At 34.7% G+C, this 22,760-nt stretch overlaps 1 protein-coding gene across 6 annotated transcripts in view; it reads left to right on the top strand.

Moving 5' to 3' along the window:
• The window catches only part of LOC123311105 (aquaporin AQPAn.G-like), a 130,288-nt gene that overhangs the window by 72,870 nt on the left and 34,658 nt on the right, over nucleotides 1-22,760 (top strand). The window contains exon 1 of one of the 6 annotated variants that reach the window (XM_044894885.1): nucleotides 19,588-19,864. The exons of the other annotated variants lie outside the window; for them this stretch is intronic. Within the exon in view, the coding sequence (XP_044750820.1) occupies nucleotides 19,771-19,864 (94 nt within the window). The 5' untranslated portion in view covers nucleotides 19,588-19,770. Of the gene's footprint in view, nucleotides 1-19,587; nucleotides 19,865-22,760 lie in introns of those variants that run through there. 6 annotated transcript variants of the gene reach the window in all.

The following is a 22,760-nucleotide window of genomic DNA, read 5'->3' as shown; positions in this document are numbered from 1 at the left end:
ACTTTTTTTAAAAAACTAACATTCTTTCAAGATTTCACCTTATTGCCCCCCCACTTCTTACGCCCAATCGCCGCCACTGCTTTCTCTCACTTAGCACCGAAGTTAGTCCCCCATCATATTTTCGTTTTATTGGCCCTGACCTCCATTATATTTTGATAAAATATTTTTCTTCCCTTATGAGTGCGCCCGACGTTGTTTTGAAATTTATCTAAATGAGAATGCAGCATGTTTTTTCACTTAAAATCGCTTATCCTCTAGAGAATTATACAATTATTGTATACAGAGTGTACCAGAAACCGACGTCAATCCGGCACATGGTGATAGCTCAATTCATTTCTGACCAGAATATCGAAATTTGGTTCTAGTAAAAGTGTCTTGGTTTTCGAGATATTGACAGTTTTGTGGAATTCGTCGAAATCATCACTTCATTGATTGTTTTCACTACCACGGCAACATATGTTGATGTTTTGTTATTTTTTCTAATCGAATATTAAAGATGAATTAGCCTATTCAACATGATCAAAGATTATCCCTGTGTTTCATAAAGCTTGATTGGAGAATCAACGCTTGATTGACGAATAGACTTCAATTTGATTTCAATCGATAATTCAGTCATGATAATTCAGAATATCATTCTAGCATCAAATTATGATGTTCATACGTCCATTGAATTATTCTCAATTGCTACTTCTTCAATATATTCAAAAATGAAAAGGTTCCAGTGATTTCGTTTTCGAAATCGAGTAACTGTCAAATCGTTGATCGGACAATCAAAGTATTATGAAATCCGCTGTAGCTCAAGGTTACTGTGGTGTGCTCAAAAAAAATTCACTCGCACTATTTTGTTTTCTCAAATTTTTTCACCCAAATTTGATCGTTCATGCTATGAAAAAAGTATACACAACTATTCCGGTATGCTACGCCAAAAGTTTCGTCAAGTTTTCGATACAACAACATTTTCGACTCTACACGGTGAGAATTTTTTTTTTTCTGAGCACACTTTAGTACCTTGGGATAATCTTTGATCATGTTGAATAGGCCGATTCATCCTTAATATTCGATTAGAAAAAAAAAAAACAACAAAACATCAACATCTGTAGCCGTGGTGCTGAAAACAATCATTGAGGTGATGATATTCCACAACACTGTCAATATCTCGAAAACCAAGACACTTTTACAAGAATCAAATTTTGATATTCTGGTCAGAAATAAATTGAGCTATCATCAAGTGCCGGATTGACGTCGGTTTCTGAGACACCCGACACCCTGTATATGATATATACCTTTCCGCTTTTTGGACCGACCCTGAAAACCCCTGAAACCGTGTAGAACCCTCTTAACAACAAAAAAATTCCTGAATACGGCTGGCGAATGCTTGCCGAAATTTTGTAGTAAATCTTCCAAACTGATGGAAATAACCACAAAATAGGCCATACAATATAAATAAATTTACAAATTTTCCCATCATCAATTGTTCCGAGTCAATAAAGGAAAGGAAATCCCATACTCCTAATTTCCGAAAAAGTCATCAATTTATCGACAAAATATCTGTATGTACAGATTCTTACAACAAAACAGTTCATACTTAAAGTAAGTTCTTTCCGAATTTTTTTTTTAAAACAATTGCAATGTGATTTCATGTGTTATATTCCTTCAATTTCCCAGAACAGTCGATATATTCAAGTCTGTATTGTAATAGCTATACAGAGTTAGAACTATTTAGAGGCGGACTGTAGGAATATCGAAAACCGTTAAAAATACAGGGTGGCTTAAATTACAAAAAAGTAGTACATCAGTATAATCGCTATATAGGATTATGAGTACAAACCGAATTTCGTGTAGTTATCTCCAAAAACAAATGAACTATAAAGAAAAAAAGATAATCTCGATTTTCAGTTTTCTCGACATATCTCAGGAACCATCAAAGATACACTGCGCAAACAAATTGGAAATCTCAAATTTATTCTACAACTGAAGGTGTTCTCAATGATAATTATTTTTATCAGAATTATGCATGCATATGTTATCCACTTTCAACGGTTTTCTTCAATACTGATGTTTTTTACCAGCAGGAATAAAAAAATGATGATATTATCAGATTTTGAATGTATTGGTTCCATTCTAAAATCAGTTATTCTCGATCAATTCTAGTGATCAATAGTTTTTCTTTCGTTTGATTTTCTACACTCGATCGCTATGCAACGCGAAACACGCAATTTGACCCAAGAGGAATGTGCCCAAGCTGTAGTTTTGCGAGGAGAAGGGTGGACATTGCATTGCATTGCAGAATTGCAGAAAGGCGATTCAGGGAGACAGGTATGAATGTCCGAAGACCAGGACAGGTTAGACCACGGGTAACAACTGCCATTCAAGAACGTTACTTGAGAGTTTCTTCGTTGAGACAACGGTTTGCAACCGCTCGCCTCCTTCAAATTCAGCTTGAGCAAACTCATGAGGTTCAAATTAGCACTCAGACAATAAAAAATCGCCTCAGAGAATATGATTTAAGGCCTCGTGTCGCGGCAAGAGGCCCAGTTCTAACCCCAGCCCATCGAAGGGCGCGTTCGGATATTGCGAGAGAGCATATCCATTGGGAAGAGGCCGATTAGGAAAGAGTTCTCTTCACAGATGAGTCTAGATTCTGCCTCTACCATTGTGATCGACGTTCCCTTTTATACAGACGTCCACATGAAAGATATGCTCAGTGCAATTTCCTGAATACTACTGGTTTCGGGGGAGGATCGATTATGGTATGGGGTGGAATATCTTTGACTGCTCGCACAGACCTTGTGGTCGTTGATAATGGAGCTATGAATGCTGATAAGTATATAAGAAACATTCTTGAAGAGCATGTAGTGCCATTTGCCCCATATATTGGTGAAAATTTCATTTTTATGGACGATAATGCCAGACCCCATCGTGCGCGCATCGTTCAGGAGTACCTTGAAGAGGTTGAAGTCTCTCGAATGAAATGGCCAGCAAGAAGACCAGATCTCAATCCGATTGAGCAGGTTTGGGACAACCTCAATAGAAGGATGAAAAGTTCAGAAAATCATCCAGCTACTCTTAATAACTTAGGAATCCAACACGGAGAAATCTGGGAAGGATTAGATCAGAACATTTTAAGATCACTCATTTTGAGTATGAACCGTCGTTGCCGAGCTGTAATTAACGCAATGGGTGGAAATACCAGGTATTTAATCACTTATCAGCATTTCAGTATTTTGAAAATTGTTCATTTCTCTTCTTTCACATAAGATTCGGTGAAATCCTGAATTTTTCATCCATTTAATGTGTCTTGTTTCGTTCAAAACCTTCCCGAGAGAACATAAAAAATAAGTTATAAAGTCAATGTAGAGTTAACTTTCATTAAAATTGAGATTTTCAGAATGTTTTTTTGCGCAGTGTATTTACACCAACCCACTCATTCTCGAATAACGCAACTTTATCGTAATTTGTACTACCCTGAATTTCTAACGGTTTTCGATATCCCTCTAAATAGTTCTAACCCTTCGTGTTATTGGGATATATCAAATAAAAGGCCATTTGAATACCCATTCAGCGATGTGACTAAAAGGAACATAGGCTATGCTTTTTTTTGTTAAAACATTAAACAATTTGAGATTGGTGAGTAACCTAGTATCCTAGTAAGGCCATTAAACTTTCACAATTTACAAATGATACACTCCAACTTCAAGAATGTATGGCTTTAGTTGATTTTACAGATAGAAATCGACAGGTGAGAGAATTTTTCTCAATAATTATTTGTGAATAATGGCCGGATTGCAGTAAGTACACTCCAATCTTCTTCTTCTTCTAGTTCCATCTTCTATCGAAGTTTGGAAACCATCAAAGTTATGCGGATGCCGCTCTAAATAAGTCTGAGCTACTGCATCCGAACCATTCTCTCAGATTCCTGAGTCAGGATATTCTGCGTCTACCCACATTTCTCTTTCCTCTAATTTTGCCCTGCATAATGAGTTGTAGTAATCTGTATACAGTGGACTCTCGATAAGTCGAACTCCCAGGGACCACAAAAAACTGTTCGACTTATCTATAGTTCGGCTCACCAAACGTTCGAGTTATTGAGGTGGGAGTTCGACTCATTGAGGGAAAAACTTGAGATAATAATGATCATCGTTAGTCAACGAGAACCACACGACGGCTTTATAAACAAATAAGGAATGAATGGAATGTTTTTCAACCGCTTAGGACTAAGCGGTTCAAAAACACATTATGATAGCTGCCACATGTGGTGATTGGTTTGCGTAATCCTTTTAACTTTCATTCTTTAGATCAAATAGTTCGACTCATTGAGGCGATGGTGGTCAGGAGTACGACTCATAGAGGTGGAGATTTTCGCAGAGCCTTTCCAGCAGTTCGACTCATGTATTAGTCTCTCTAGTCCCAAGAACACTGTTCGACTCATTGAGGTGAAATTACACAGGGTGAGATACGCATGAATCGGGACCGGAGAAACAGTTCGACTTATCAAAGAGTTCGACTTACCGATGTTCGACTTATCGAGAGTTCACTGTATTTGCCTCTCATGACATGTCCCAAGTATTCCAATTTTCTTCTATTGCCAGTCAACAGCATTTCTGGTTCATTTCCAATTTTCCTGGTTACTTCCACGTTTGGCACTCTTTCCACCCATGATATTCGTAGAATTCTTCAATTCAAAGGCAGCCAGTCTATTCAAATTAGTTTGTTTTAAGGTCTACGCCTCCATGCCATACAGAAGCGAGGAGAACACATAACATCGAAGCATCCTTAGACGTAGAGTCAATTTTATATCTCGACAACACAAGAATTTCTTAAGTTTAATAAAGGCCGTACGTGCTATCTCGATTCGCGTTTTTATTTCTTTAGTTTGGTCTATATCCGATGTTATCCATGTTTCCAAATTTCTGTAGTAGTAGACTCTTTCTATTCTCTCATTTTCAATGCCCAGGTGGATGCTTGCAATTGTCGATTTAGTGATGCCCATATATTTAGTTTTCTTTAAATTGATCTTGAGGCCATAGTCCTTGCAACATGCATTGAGACGTTCCATAACGTTCTGTAAATCGTTGTTGTTATCCGTCATCTGCAAAACACAAGTTGTTCAGAATTTCTCCATTGATAGATATACGCTCTATTGAGTCGAGTAACGCTTCTTTGAATATTTCTTCACTGTAGAAAAGTAACGGGGACAGCACGCAACCCTGTCGGACTCCTCTCTGAATTTCCACTTCTCTGGTGTTCTGGTCTTCAACTCTCACTTTGGCAGTTTGATTCCAATCACATATTGTTAATGTTTTGCTGATGTTTCAATAAAAAACCCAATTTTACTTTTAGTCACACTGCTGAACTGACAGGGCAACTCTATTGTCTTTTATTTTATATATCACAATCCATATATTTCCATTTGAAAAAAAGGCTAGGAGGTAGAGCGTAGGGAGTCAGAAATATCAAATTCAAAAAGGCATAGCATATTCTTTTGAAATTGAAAATCGGCGGGATTGTCATTAATAATTTTTTGTACTAGAACCTGTTGCATTACATTTTTGGCACGTTGTAAAGATATCTACTAGTACAGAAAAATTTACTTTTCACCTATGGAATATGCTAACGAATCAATTTAATTAAAAGCTATTCAATATTCAGAATTGCAAAATTGTATTTAGTTCATTTCACATGCAATGTTCTGGGTATTTTGAGACGATATTTGGAATCCATCATGAACAGAGATAATTTAGTTTAATTTCATTCACATTTTGCACGAATGCAATGATTAATTTCTATTCTCATCAATAATTATGAGTAAATAATTATATTTGTTGATATACACCTTCTTATCATTTCATTACTTTCCACAACGTTCTTAGAAGAGTTTTTCTCATTGAAACAAATGAAAAGCATAATATGTATATCTCAATTGAAACATGTTCACCTTCAGGAACCTTTTATTCCTAATCAGTAATTGATTTGTTTTGTTTGCTTGACATTTTTTTTAATGAAGGGAATTTGTTATGAATTAAAGATGCAGTTTTTTCTGCAGTCGATTCATGGAAAATTTTATCACCACCAAGAGTAATGCTAATGTTCAATGATAAAACGTCCAAGCTTCTGTTCAGCCGGAAGGACCTTCCGGAAGGATATACACTACACTCATTCCTGCTGACAGTACACAGATTTTAAATGTTTCTGGTCCTTCCGACAGGACTTTTTTGACTACCAGTAGTACTCTCGAATTTTCCGTAGCAGTAGAATCTTTACCTATTCTTTATTCATCATTATAAACCCTCAGTACTGAGTTTCACTGAACAAAATTTTATGAATAAACTATGCTTGATTTTTTTTGTACTCGTTTTCCCAAATTTTCCGAATTTTCTTGGGAACCAACTTGTTATGTGAATGGCTGAAACGTTTAGTTTTCGAAGTTGTTCAATATATTTCCTATTTTCTATATACTTATCTATAATAGGTATTCACTCCAAAAAAAATTCAGTAACAAAATTGATTTATTCACTATGCCCGAAAAGACGAAATACTAGGAACGTATAATTTACAATCCTCAGTGGAATTAATCTGGTAACACATTGAATATTAAAAGAACAGAATCAGCACTGGAATTATTCACTTTGACAGTTCTTCAATAATCCCAAATTTATAGGCATTTCCTTTATCAATGTCCCAAGGAGAAACTGGTGTGTTGCCAACTATAGTTTCACCACTCCGTAGCAAACAGCACTCGTTCATTCCTCACTCAACACGAAAAAGCTCCATTTATTTTTTCCGTCATCGAAATTAGTAGCTTTTGTGAAAACTCTGTCATTTCGTCTCTCGTCTTATCTTGTTATTCATTTTTATTGTACTCCTCTTAAACGACAGAATATAAACCGAAGAAGTCCTCTTGTCATAATTTGGTATGTAATGTAATGGAGCATACGAGTCGTTTTTTCGGCAACTTTTTGCATTCCTTCGAATGGTGATAATTTCATCCTCCTAGCAGGCCAGCTTCCTTTGTGAAATCAAACATTTTAAAAGCTGTCCACCAGGCCCATTGGACGTTCTATCATTAAGAATTGTTAGGAATTCGACTGAAATTATTTCAATGAAATGGGAAGTTTGAATGTATTCAGAAAAAAGGAAACAATTTTCTATTCAGTAGTGTGGAAGTTTTTTCAACTAAGTATGAAAATAGCATTCTTAGAATTTTTTTCGGCAAACTAGGATGCTAGGAGGCTTTCTTGCTGATTACTTCTAGTGGCCATTTTTTCCTGAAATTCGTTTTTTCTTCATAACCATTGCAACTATGCATTAAAATGATTCAAGTGAAAATCTTGTATAGGTACATACATATATTTATGAGACAATTTCCGGAAGTGTGATTTTCATAGAATATATAGGGCGTTTCATGAGTAGTTGGCCATAGCCTAATGGTGAATGCAGGTCATTCAGGACTTTCAGAAAACTTGCTTGTTTTGTATCCTATTAGTTTCGGAGATACGGGGTGATTCATGAATATTGGCCGAAATTTGCGATAGCCATATCTCAGGACTGCAAGGTCCGATTTTCATCAAATTTTATAGGTTTGTTCACTTCAGAATGCTCTTTCAAACGGCTCATGAAATATCAATATTTTCAGGGCACTACTCAGAATATCATGATTTTTCATTCAAGCCCCAAAATCTATATTTTTTACATCCCTTACAGAAATTACACTTTTTTACGAACATTCAGTATGTGCTGAGGTTTTAAAATGGGGAAGAAATGAACAGAACTTAAAATAATTCAGAATCTCGGCAAAGGACAATGAATATTATCACCGAAGTAATAAAAACAGGCTCGCATTCCGAAAAAATGACATAAAATATGAATTTGTCCGGTTCCTATTCCCTTGTGACAAGTGTGCTATGCAAAGTAAAAATTGAATTCCTTAGAATAAATTATGTAGTTTTTCATGGCAATAACGAAATTTCTGTAAGGGATGTAAAAAATATAGATTTTGGAGCCTAAGTGAAAAATCGTGGTATTCTGAGTACTGCACTGAAAATATTGATATTACATGAACCGTTTGGAAGAGCTTTCTGAAATGAGCAAACCCAACAAATTTGCTCGAAATCGTACCTTGCATTCAAGAGTTATGGCTATCGCAAATATAGGTCAATGTTCATGAATCACCCCGTATCTCCGAAACTGATAGCCTTAGGATACAAAATAAGCAAGTTTTCTGAAAGGCCTAGATAACCTACATTCACCATTGGGCTATGGCCAACGACTCATGAGACACCCTGTATATTTGATAATTTACCTCTGTGAAGTATGGCGGTGTGCACAATTTATCACGAGTGAAAAATTATTTTGCTCAGCTTGATGAGTTTATTTTATTTTTTCAGAATAATCAGATCTCTTCATATATACGAAAATTAACATCCGATAAAAATTAACATATACAGGATGAGTCTTTGACTCGTACAAATATTTCAACAGTAGATTCTTGATGTCAAAGGAAACACTACTAACGATGTTTTCATATTCGGCTCTGATAAAAAGATATAGGTAGCCATTTTAAGTTTTAAAGTTTTCATAATGAGCTGTTCCACCCCTAGAAAAACAAAATTACCTTCAGAATAACTAGCTAAATCTATGACACTACACATCCGTGGATCATTTAAACAGAGTTGCATTCAGCCAAATTACCCAATTTTCCGAATGTCACAGATATTTTTTATTTTCAAATTATGTACCCGAAAACGGCGCATTATACGGGTTCAAATATTCATCACATAAGGTTCTTTCGTTTGCATAAAAAGTGTTGCACTTTTCTACACTAGATTTGATTTACACCAGTGTAGAGGAAGTGTAGTTTATCTACACATAGTCAAAAGGAGATGTAGATAAACTACACCTCCTATAGAGGAGGTGTATACCAGTATAGACTGGTGTAAATTCAATCAGCAAACGAATGCTAGAATCGAGTGTAGAAAAGTGCTACACTTTTTATGCAAACGAAAGGACCTACAGCTTCCAAATTAGTTTGTTAGTTTTGGTCATAACGAGAAAACTGGAAGACGTGGGTGATATTTTATGTTCGAAAAAGATTCATCAAATAAATAAAAAACTGTATTCCGAAATTCATTCCATTCGATAAAACCTAGGTAGAGATAAAGACAGAAATAGAACAAAAAATTTTTCTTTCGACCTCCACAATTTTGTGTTTATATAAATCACAGAATAACCATTCAAATCCGTGAAGAAACTAAATTTGAAAATCTCCCACATTTACATTACGAGGGAAGGATATCGCTGTATGCCTTAACTTAACATCTTTATTTGAACAGGCTTCCTGCAATATACCTTCCAAACATACAGGGTGAGTCAAGCTGATCGCCTTGAACTCTCGTGGCCACATGGTATATTTCTTCAGTAAACGTTCTGGAGAAGTAAGTATATGTATATCGATCTGAACCTCATTTTAAAAATTATGACTTTCATGCAAGGTATATTTGGAAAGATCGTGACATATGAAAGTTATATTTTCTTGCATTTTTGAATTCTTTGAAGAGAAAAAAGCAAACATTGCTAATGTATCTCTAAATGTATTAAATATCATAGGAAATAGCCACTGCAGGTGTACGAAATTTTGACCAGTCACTACAATTTCTTTCAGCTAGTTACTGTGGCTTGAGTAAACGATCAATACTATGCAGTGTGTTTTATATTATCAGGAACACTTACCACTTACCTCATATTTGAATTCCAATAACTTTGTTATTTCAAATGGAACGCTCTATATTTTTACGTGACAAGATTAACCTTTTCGTTTCCTTTCGAATACAATATTTTCCTATACCTAAATGTGTTGCTTCAGAAGTTACGGAAGCCTTTTCGAAATCCGATGTATTTTTTGAATTAGTAGTCTAATGTCTTGAGTAATACGTTTATTTCTGTGCAATTGTTGTTCCAAATAGGCTCCTGTCAAAAAGGGTAATATTTTTTCGTAAGTTTGTGTTGAATGCGTCTTGCTCTTGTGTTCTCAGGTTTGATAAGTAAAATGAAAAGTCATTCTTAATTTTTCCTTGAATTTTGATCTTTTAATACAGACAAGTCTTCGATAACTCCTGAACCTCCACATTCAGGTATGTGTAGGTAAATATTATATGGTTCGAAAGAAAATGAAACAATGAATCTTGTCATGGAAAAATATTTATTTATTTATTTATTTATTTATTATGCTTCGCATAATTTATGAACGGTACAACCCATTTGATACATAATAATATAAAGAAAAATAAAACAAACTGCATACAATAAAATTTAAACTCTACAACAAACTCAAAACTAACACCTTAAACAACGATAATGATAAACCAAAAAACTGAAGAGTAGGTGACATACTGTTACAGCGTGTTAAACATCTATTAATATAAAAATGCTTGCGGTAGTTGGTACGGACAGGATCAGGATAAAAATACAAGACTACACGAGACGTCCTCGAAGGTGCATTGAAACTGATCAGGCTCAGCAGTTCAGGGCAATTTATATAGCCATTCAAGAGCCTGTAAAGGAACACAAGATCGAGAAGTGTCCTTCTGTCGCTGAGAGATCGCAGACTTAAACTAGTTCTGACAAACTCATAGTTAACGGAGACGCTTGGAATTCTCAACCTATAAGCCACCAGACGGAGAAATCTATTTTGAACACCTTCGACCATTCGGATGCGAGTACTATATAAAGGGCTCCATACAACCGAGGCATACTCAAGGATGGTCCTAACGAGAGAGCAATAAAGATATTTGAATATCTCAATGGAGAACTCTCTACTATTCCTCTGAACAAACCCTAACAACTTCAACGCACTTTTCTTGGCATAGGTAACATGTTCATCGAAGATTAAGCGCGAATCAAGCACTACACCCAGATCCTTGACCACGTGAACCCTTTGGAGGGTGACACCACAAAGAGAATAGCTAAAAGAAGGCTCGCTCCCTCGAGAAAAAGTGATCACATTACATTTTGACAAGTTCAGTTCCAGTCTATTGAGCTCGCACCAATCAGAAAATCTAAGCAAATCTGCTCGCAAACGCAAAACATCTTCGAAACAAGAAATAGATTTGAATATCTTCAGGTCATCGGCAAACAAGAGAAAAAAACTATAAAGAAAAACAGAGGATACATCGTTAATGAACAAAATAAAAAGAAGTGGACCCAAGTGGGAGCCTTGAGGAACACCCGAGGGAACGCCACTTGATTCTGAATAGCAACCACGGTAACGCACAGAGAAGGAGCGTCCTCGCAAAAAACTCTCTAGCCAATTCAACAGGGGACCATCGAATCCCATCTTACGTAACTTCATCAGCAGAATGCTATGATTGACCCTGTCGAAGGCCTTGCAAAAATCGGTGTATACTGCATCTACACGACACAGATTTTCCATTGATGAACTCACTTTATCAAGAAACACTAACAGATTGGTCGAAGTCGACTTTCCTCTGCAAAAGCCATGTTGTTCCCCGATGATTAAATTATTACAGTGCCAGGTCAAACGAGAGCAGACGAGTTTGTCAAAAACTTTTGGAATAGCAGATGGAAAGCATATTCCCCTGTAATTAGACACGTCGTTCTTGTTGCCAGATTTGAAAATAGGGACAATGAAAGTTTTCTTCCATAAATGCGGAAACACGCCAAGCCTAAGGGAAGCATTGAACAATGGGATGGGATGGGCGTTCTATTTGAAATAACAAAGTTATTAGAGTTCAAATATGCGATAAGTGTTCCTGATAATATAAAACACACTATATACAATTGAGGGTCCGACGTCTACTCAGGCCACTGTAACTAGCTGAAAGGGATTTGAGTGGCCGGTCAAAATTTCGTACTACTACCGTTGCTAATTCCAATGATATTGAATACCTTTGACAACGTTAAATTTTAAGGAGAAGTTGAATATCTCACAAACAGAGAGTTAGGTAGGGAAAAATTCATCAAAGTCCGCTTATTTTATATCAAAGAATTCAAAAAAGCAAGAAATTACAGTGTGTTCTATTTAGAAAATATAACTTTGATATGAGACGCACTTTTCGAATACCTTTTGAAAATTTCATTTTTTTTTTCAAAATTTAAGTAGTTTAGATAGGTACGTATACTTCCCCAGAGCATTTACTGAAAAATAAAACCTAAAATACGTAATTGGCTACAAGAGACCGACTTCAGCTTGACTCATTCTGAATATGTTTATCCAGTTTTATCGATGCAAAAACATATGAGCGCCTACATTCTCTTTTAATGCGATGGTTTTCATACTCTCTAGGGTCGGAATGATTAAATTCACATCAACGGACACTCTGGTAAAGAAGACGTTTAGTATTAGTGTTCTCAATAGTTGATTGCACACAATCTAATGAATTCGCTTTTTCCATACCGCTTGAAAAACACAAAATTAATGTCGTATAGACATCCGCCATACACAGAATTCAGCATACTGTTATTTTATGCTTCAAGATTCACGGCGGTTTCAAGGAACGTGGTTTCAACAGTACCTAATTCGATTTTCAGAATTAAACCGAAACTTATTCATCCCTTTATAATTGAAAAAATCGCAATTGAGAATTATGAATTGGATGCAAATCATTCCGTTTATCTTCCTAAACGACCTAAACGCAAATGAATTTAGGGTCCCTACACTTTATGTGGGAAAAAAACGAAGGGAATCAATCAATAATACAAAAAAATCTTAAAAACACCTCACAAAATGAAAGTAAATCTCAAACACGACAATAACATATATTATAATCTATACTCAATATTATAAAGAGGTAAAGTTTGTATATTCGTGAGTTTTTGAATTTGTAACTTTGTAGGAAGTAATTTCTAGAACTACCCAACCGATTTTAAAAATTCTTTCACTAGTAACAAACTGCATTAATCTTGAGTAACATTACTGACAAAGGTCATATTTTATTGTGATTAATGTTATTTTTCAATGTGAAATAAGGTATTATAAATGTGAAATTTCGTTTTTGGGTTAGTGCGTTGTTTTTTTAATTTGTCTTAACATAACTTCGGAACCAGATGTCCGATTTTGATAGTTATTTCACTATTGCTTAGAGTATATACTCGAGAAGTTTTAAGTATGGAATTCTTCCCTACGTAATGAAGGGGTAACGAAAAATATCGATTTTTCTTCAACAAGTAGTGAATAAAGCCATTCATCTCAGGCTTGAAAGAGGCGAATAGTCATAAGTATAATTTTATAATTTTAGGGGCAACTTTCTAGGATAGCCCACTAATGGCCAGTTGCAGAAACGTCCATTAAGATTTAAGGACTCATTAAAATTCAAAACTGTATCATGTTTGAGGGGAATAATGGAAGATTAAGGGTCATTAAATTTTAAGGGACTTTTTTGCAACTGGGTGTATGACACTAGGTAAAACCAATTTTAAAATTTTCAATTCAATCCAAACAAATTTTCCATTTGAAGAGGGCTTCTGACTGGCTTGAAATGAATTGATATGAAAATAAATGTAGAGTCATTCGGGGCAACTGTGCGCACTTTTGCCTTTCAAGCCATACCCTGTTTCAAATGTTGAAGCTAGGAAAATTAAAACATATTCATAAGATAGAGAATTTTCTAATCTATAAAAAAACATCAAAAAGCAAATAAACAAAAACGTTTTTTTTCCGCAAAAAAGAATTTAATAGAGAAAGTCGGAGTGCGTTCACATGCCCCGTATTGTGGGTAAGTGTGCGCACCCTCACGGGGTAAGTGAACGCAGTGCTTTGTGAACCACACAATCAAAACAAATTACAAAATAATGTCATCAAAATGTTACAATATTAGAGAAATGCTGTTTATTGTCAATACAGAAGCGCCTTTTTACAAGCAGTGCATTATTGTTCGTGCCACAATTCTTGGTGAACACAACACTTGATACATTCCCCTGTTGGTGGCTCTTCATATTTTTCTGAACAAATAGGACAATATTGATCTAGTCTTAACCAAGAAAATCAACAATGTCATAATTTATTCCTCACTGAACTAATGCCCATATAATGAATCTATGCGCACACTTACCCGCGCACACTTTCCCCAGTAAGCCAAAATTTGAATTGACGTTCTTATAGAGTTGAGCAGCTAAGAGAACCTAAAAGTTTTTATTATATATTTAGATTAATATGCCCATGATCGAATAAAATATTGTTTAACACTGAGGGACTCGGAACTTGGACCTGGCAGAATTTGCAGAGATGCTAAAAATTAACAAGAAAACTAGTGAATTTGATTGATTGCAAATAAAAAGTTAAAGAAACGTGGCACGGCGCACTCCTATGAAAAACTAATATGGCGATTCTGCGCCCTTGCTTCACCCAAATGAACCCCTCTTTCATACATTGCCTTGTCGAGATATACGCACTGCGCACACTTACCCACTGCGCTCAGTTACCCCGAATGACTCTAACCATCATCTTGCCTGCTACTTCTGATGAAAGTACTCTTCAAATCATGTTTTTTTGACGAATGTATCGCGAATGGAAATGCAAATTTGGGCAAGTCATAAAATCGACCCGGAAACACATTGTCACGTGACGGCTCCTTCGTGACCCAACCGATTTTCACCGGACTTTTGGAGAGAGGAATCTCCAAGGAAGACTTTTAGACGTGTATGGCCGCTTTACTTAACCTATATATCCATCGTTTTAATTACTGAAGATAGAAACACCATTTGATTTCGTTTCTATGAATATCTGTTCGTGTCCTGCTCATTCAAACCTTCTTCGCCCCTCCTTAATCCGCTAGCGCTATAGCTAGTTCGATATTCATAAAATTAGTTCGCACAAACTGCAATTTTATAGCTATTATGGATGTAAGTTACCCAAATCATATCAAACGTTGGACTTATTTTCTGAAAATTATCAATCAATCCGAAACAGACAATCTGAGACCGATAAAACTATATTTGAATTTGTCTTCTGAGTACAATTTATATTACGAATGAAATATTCGATGTTCTGTCTGTCTATTTATATACAGGATAACTTTTTGTTAACAATTTTCTCTGTATCTCCTATAGTTTCGCATTTCTATTCGTTTTTTTCTGACTGACATACAGTGGTTTCCAAGAAATAGCCTGGAGAGGGGACAGATGAATCTTCGTTCGTTAAATTTCGCAGAAATTTCGCTCTCTTTAGTGAAGAAAAAATTTGATTATGATTCTCACAATTTCTATGTTATTTGGATGGAAACCGTTATTTTTTATTAATAAAAGCAGTAAGTTTACATGACGTTCTGCAAGATGGGTGCGGTTCTGAGAAAAAAAGGAAACCTTGAAATGTGATCAAAATTATTTTCGTCAATATTAATTTCTACAATACAGAAATAATTCACATTTTTTTTGTGTCTAGCACGTACCCTTTTCACCCTGTGCTGTTACCAGCGTGGTGATTTATATCTGAAACCAGAATATTATAAGAAATCTGAGAAATACCCTGAGTATTTATTGTGACGATACCTAAGTTATTTCTGATATGGGATCTCGTCGAACCAGTTGCGGTAAGTGTGAAAATGAGCACTTTGCACTCGCACCCAAATTATGGAACCTGCAAGACTTTTTTCCAAGAAAAGTAGATTTTACAATAACATTGAAATGAAATGATCCTGCAGCGTGTAATGGCTCAGCTATTTTTTACTTCTTGTTCTTACGAATGTTGCCAATGTTGTACTATCCTAGAACTTCGTTTGAGGCCGAAGAGAATTTTATGTTACAATAAAGTTCACAACTGGATATACAGGTGGAACTTTTCGACTTTATGTCACGTTTTTTCTGAGAATATCTCTCCGACATATATAGGTAGAACCACACCTAAATCACAAAAATACTTGATTATTTATATTCGAATAGTATTATCCTTCATCCTTGAAACAATTCAATTCGCATATCTGGTAGGTAGCTGTTGTAAATTCATTCATACTTTATTCGATTCTTCAATCACTTATGACTCAACCTGTTAGTTCGAGCTAAGGAAATAATAATAGGTCCGTGTCTTTCAAATATTTTCCATAATGGGACCGTTATCACAAATCGTGATGAATTCGAGAGCTCCAGATTTTTATTAAATGTCCGAAGGTCATTCAGTTCATTATTTATATTATAAATATTGCCAAAATGTTCACTGTTCACGTTCTGAGATATGTTGAAAATCCTAAATGTTTCCTCCAGTTGAAAATATCTTGAAAAATGTAAATTAGAAAGCAGGGCCGTAGCGAAGTGCTTTTTAGAGGGGGAAATTCGAATTTTGGCGGCCCCTTTGAAAAAAAATTACAGTATATGAAAAAATGCAAGTATATTGAAAAGGTGTATTTTGATAGGTAATACACTTTTTTGAAGTGTTAATTAATTATAAATGAAAATCATCTTCCAAATATTTCTATAAACAACTGTAATAATAAATATCTGATTGAATAAACTGAACAAAAGTTCAAGAAGTAAGGATTGTTATAAATTTTGCTATCCAAATCTTTGTTCGTTTCTTCGTTCTTTTTTTTCTTTTTTCTTAATAGAATCCAGAAAGTCATTATCGATTCAAGATCAAGAGTTGCTGTAATTTTTTTTCTCGAAATGAAATAGTCGCGAATTGTTCAGATGTTCATGAGACATCGTTATTATGATAACATTTTTTACTAACTCAAGTTGACTAAATGTCCTTTCGTTGGTACTGCAACCACAACCAGCTGTTACAATAAATTTTAAAATGGAATAAACTAGTTTCAATATGTTATATTTCGATCCCACTACACCAGCTTTCTCAGTTAATTATTCACATGATTCATTGATTCGTAATCAGAATATAGAATCGTAGGTAATTCTTGTGGATCTCACCTAGTTTTGATGAAATAAATTTTGTTAATAAATATTTCTAAAAATCCTCCATGTTGGGATATCTGCGAAAAATAAAAAACTTTCAATATTGAATCTTACGTTTCCATTGCTGATGTCACTTTTATTGATGAATTATTAATAAGCTTATCTATAATACCTGTCTGAACTCTTTCCTTTGAAATATATAGGGGAGAGTTCCTTTGAATTGGACGGCCCATGAACCGGACGCTACAGTTTTTTAAAACACTCGATGGTGATTTGGCATCCTTTACGTAAATCCCATTTTCGCAACAAGGCGCGAGCTACAGGGTCAGCCATTTTACAAGAGAACTCGATCGATGTTGCGAAAATGGGATTTACGTAAGGGATGCTAAATTGCTATCGAGTGTAGTAGAAAACTGTAGCGTCCGGTTCATGGGCTGTCCAGTTCAAAGGAACTCTCCCCTACCTATCAATTAAAAATTGTCGCATTTTCATTTCTTTTATCGAATTTTTGGTCCGAAGCGGTGCCGTCTTCAAATTTCAATTTTCAGAACTGTTTTTCTCTCGCGATCAAATCGACGATATTTTATTCCGCGTCTAGATGTCTTCATTTTTTTTCTTGTTTGGAGTGACTTTGAACTATTAGGTTTTCATTTTTTTCATATTATTCTGAATTACGATTTTATAGGACATGTCCATATCCTTTATTGAATTAAAATAAATAAATAAATATTTTTCTTTTTCAATATTCTTCATAATTTCATTCAATTTACAGAATTTTCTATAATTTTGCCTAAAGAAAGAAAAAAAAAATACAAATACATAATCATGGATACTGATCATGATTTCGCCCTGATTTGACTTCGTAAGAGTAACACAACACTTACCTCGACAAAAATCGAACTAAGTGATGGCCTCGCGCAGACAGAGGGCGTTTTGACATTTTGATTTCTGCATTCTTTGATTGCGTTCTGATATAGCAGACATACAGCGTTCAATTATCAGCGTTTCAGTTTGTTGGCTCGTTGGTTGAAAGAAGTATTGGAATACTTCATCTACAGATGAGGAGGAGGTATTATTTCTAAAATGGAACCTGGAGACCTCCAAAAGGAAAAGAAAATATTGGGTGAAACCAATGAACAGAAAGCAAAGACACGCTTGAAAATTTGATAGTTTTTTACAGAATTTCTTGAATTGAATCTCGGTATTAGCTAACCTTTGATCACACAGAACGCAGAACGCGGACGTCAGAACGCCTTCTGTCAGAGAGAGACCTTATTCGATGCCAGAAGTCGCTACTATGTATGCATTTACCACAGCGCCATCTGGCAAGAAAGGAGGTACAACTCAATTCACCTTCCTAGATAGAAAGCAGGTCCGATTTAGATCGTAGCGTAGCATTTGTTGATTTTTTATCAACGAATGTTATATCTCTGGAATAATTCCGTTTATTATTATCTGCCCTAATCTTGAAGGCCATTTTATGATTTCGATGTCTGGGCAATTGGTACTACTTTGACTTCCCACATTTCCGCGTTCTCTTTTGATTGCTTGATTGCCACAATATGCGGTTTCTGTATTCTTGAGATCGATGGAATGTAAAAGATCGGCTTTCTATAGAATGCGGATCTTTCATCTCACTTCAGAATTCAAAATTCCATCTAAAATATATAACACTTAAAATCATTTCTTGTCATCGGAATAAACGTAAACGATGAGTTTCTGAATACATTGAGAATGTGTTTCAGATTGAAAGAGAGCATAGGTCTTGACAAATAAAATTTTGTTTTGAGAAAGTAGCTCATATAGGTCAATTTTTTTTCTTTGGTCGGCTGTGATGATGAATTTTAACCCCTCTGTACAAGAACCATGCGACCACCTAATTTGAGGATGTATATGGCATTTTCGCCTTGAAGCTTCCAACTATTCTGATACATTCACTAAAATAATGAATTCCGAATGGACTTTCATTTTGAATGATTTAAATGAAAGTGCAATGACAGAAGAAGTGCGATCGATATGGTGTTTTTGAATCCCTATTAAAAATATACTCTTCTGAAAAAGTGAATTTTAAAATTACTAATTCTGAAATAGAATAATTAAGGAATAATTCTATTCTCTGAAATTTCCTCCTCAAAACAGAAAAACTGCATATATAAAGTAACCTGTTAACTATTGTGTCAGATATCAGAAGAAACATCATACTTAGTGCAACTATCCTATGTTAGAATGATTAAATTTTGAACAGTATATCAATAAGCAGAGGTCTGAGAAATGGAGGAGGAATACTGTCCTGGAAATATGCATTGCATTTTATTCATTCATTATTGCCTCAAAAATGAATAAAAATCATCGCAAAAAACCCGTTTAATTTTTTTAAACGATTGTGCGGAAATTTCAATATGATAGGAGATGAATTCCGAAAAAGAAGAAAAAAAATATCAAGATTCCACTGAAAAATGTGCCGATATGATTGAAGCTCTTCATTCCATCAATTTCCATGGTATAGATTGATTCGCGACAAATAAAATACCAATTATTGGTTGTTCCATGTAGAAGACTGCTGAGTTCTTCATAAAGACAAGGGTAGTACCTATAAATCCAATTATCCTTTTTTTCTGATGAGTGGTCTTGAAGATGCTCGAAAATCATTTGATGATGCGAATCTGACACTCCCACCAAGTTGCCCCACTCTGGTCTTGATGAAGGATCAAACAGTTCAGTAATATAAAATTAAATTCCATTACAGTTTAAACAACAAAGCATTTTCAGTGGCATGAAACTTGTTGGCATTATATGTGTAGGTTTATATAAGTGAAGGTCGTCCTCTGCGGGTTACAAATCTGCGAAAAGCTCGTGAACATTAATACGATTCAGAAAAAGTTTTTATTCTACGCCGGACGATTTTTTCAATAAGTGAGAATGGAGTCGCAAACGTTTTCCCCTTTATTGATCACAGATCCTAAGAAGGCGCTGAAAATTACGAAGAAGTCAAATCCTGGAATTGTACCAAAAGGTAGGAGCCAATGATTTCTGAACAATAAAATTTTAAGATTATCTTCATTCACAAATAAAGTTTCCATGTAGTGAGATTCAAAGGAGGGTTGTATTGGATATTTCATAAAATTCCCAGTGTTCTTTGAATATATTTAGTTTATAACTGGAAGAAAATATTTGAATACTTTGAAATTCAAACCTCACTGATGTTGTAGCCGCATACACTAAATGATTATTCCCATCTCACGTTTCTATATACTCAACATCATTAGCACTGTGGTGATCATCAAGATTTAATTCTTTTTCATATCAAGAGATCATTTAGAATTATTATCCAATTACTTCTCACATCGATAATGGAGCGGAGACTAGAGATTTCATTGCTAATAATAATAATGGGATTTATGGAAAATTCCACTCTTTGCGATCTTGGATCTTTTATTTCTTTTCGATTTAGCAGAACTTAGATTCAATAGCTTTACTCACCCCCATTCCCCATTCGTTGTACTAAACATAAGATCTATCCTTATTTTAAGCACACAATTCGAAATGAAAGATAATAGCATTTTTATTAACTCTGGATTTATTGAAAAAAAAGGTATCCAGATACCTTCTCAAAGAATCAGAATCAAAGAACTCATATAGTCACTTCGTTCTTAATTGTACACACTGCAGAATCAATTGGTGAAACGACCAACTTTCAATTAGAAATGTATCACATAAAAGACTAATTTCGGATCATTTGAGAAGAAATATTCGAAATTTTTGATTGTACCTATTTCTTTCATTAGGGTTCTTGGAAATATTGCATGTTTCTTTATTTTCCCAGTGTTTGATATACAGGGTGACCCGTAAAGACCACGTCAAACGAAAACGGAAAGTAGATCAGAATGTGCTCTACCTGATGTGAAAAAATCGTTCATATGAAAGTCTCACAGTTTTCGAGATATTTGATGTTTTATGAAAATGTTGAATTTTTTCACTTAAAATGCTTTCTCTCTTGCGGAAGCTTCAATTAAATACTTTTCGAATCAGTTTTTTTTCCGTAAATTTGGTTGAATGATTACCTCAATTCATGCAATGAAAAATACCACAAAATATTATACAGGGATTCTGAAAAAAAAAAAATAAAATTCATGTTCTGAAGGAAGTGTTTTTTTGTGCTGAATTCTATCTGACGTGGTATAAAAAAAAGACACTAGACCTTTTCTGCATATTACGTTGAAAAGTTGCCCATTTTGTGAGGATTCCGAAAAGGTAAAATACAGGTGATAACCTTCGTCACGAAAAAAGATATTTGAATATTTATCGAGAATGGAGCATTTCTGTGAAAAACTGATTTTGTCACCTTTTCCACAAATTCTTTCATTTTGCAGAATCTGCTGTAACATATTGAATAATTCTCTTGAAAAATGTCAGTTAGTCCTTAAATTACTTATAAAATGAAATTATTCATTAATTGCAATGATATAATGTAATAACGCACAGGACCTTCAACATCAACAAATCTATTGTGAAGAAACTTTATAAAAATATCAATAATAAAAATTCAGGATTCTTATTAGAGCAAATGCTCAAAATGACCTCCCCCTTCGCTAATACATGCCCATCATCTATTGAGAAATGCCTTTTTCAAGCCATACAAACTTCTCCCCGCTATTTTGGCTGCTGAAATACGAATGCGGTGTGCTTCATCTCTTGTAGGATTCGAATAAATTTCCTTTTTTTAAAAAACCCCAGTAAAAAATCCAGAGGATTTAAGTCTGGTGAATCATTGAATCGCATCACATCATATCGATGTTCGAGAGTTCTTTAGGCAAAGAAAAAGAAATAAAAAAACTCAGTCAGTGAATTAGCATCTTAATAAGATTTTATTAATTTGTTGACTGATTATTTTCAGCAGGAAGTGCAAAATGAAAGTATTTATAGAAAAGGTGAAAAAATCAGTTTTTCATAGAAATGTTCCATTTTCGATAAACATTCAAATATCTTTTTTCGTGAAGCAGGTTTTCACCTGTATTTTACCATTTCGGAATCCTCACAAAATGGGCAACTTTTCAACGTAATATGCAGAAAAGGTCTATTGTCTTTTTTTTATACCACGTCAGATAGAATTCAGCACAAAAAAATACTTTTTTCAGAACATGAATTTCAATTTTTTTTTTCAGAATCCCTGTATAATATTTTGTGGTATTTTTCATTGCACGAATTGAAGTTATCATTCAACAAAATTTACGGAAAAAAAACTGATTCGAAAAGTATTTAATTGTAGCTTCCGCAAGAGAGAAAGCAGTTTAAGTGAAAAAATTCAACATTTTCATAAAACATCAAATATCTCGAAAAATGTGAGACTTTCATATGAAAGATTTTTTCACATCAGGTGGAGCACATTCTGATCTACTTTCCGTTTTCGTTTGACGTGGTCTTTACGGGACACCCTGTATGTACCTTTATTTCCAAAAATATTAGTTTGTCGTCTTACAGATTAGCAATGAATATTAAGTTAATTTTTTTGGGTACAGATTTTCGAAGTTTTACTGAAATGCAAGACTGAAATAAAATGAATATTCATTTTTATTATTATATGGCTTCGAATTAAAATACTCCTACTATGGGAAAATGAATCTTATACATTCAAAATATAGAATTCAAAATTGATTTTCTAATTGAAAAAGAAATAGGTGCATGAGCACCTCACTCTGTTTTCGATTTTTTGTTGGAAATTACAATTCTTGAACTCTAACCTACTGATAGAAAGATAAATAGCATAACCTATTGACTGTCAAAACCGCAAACTCATATCTTATGTCGTTCCGAAGATATTGTCATCTGATCAATTTTGGTCGCGGTCCCTAATTAATCACCCTATACAGACGGGGCCAAATTGTTTGATTTTGGCTGTTTCTGATACTTAT

This window comes from Coccinella septempunctata, chromosome 4 (assembly GCF_907165205.1).
Source record: "Coccinella septempunctata chromosome 4, icCocSept1.1, whole genome shotgun sequence".
Classification (NCBI taxonomy): domain Eukaryota; kingdom Metazoa; phylum Arthropoda; class Insecta; order Coleoptera; family Coccinellidae; genus Coccinella; species Coccinella septempunctata.
The sequence above is the reverse complement of the archived record's forward strand: the minus strand, read 5'-3'. Positions and strand labels throughout refer to the sequence as shown.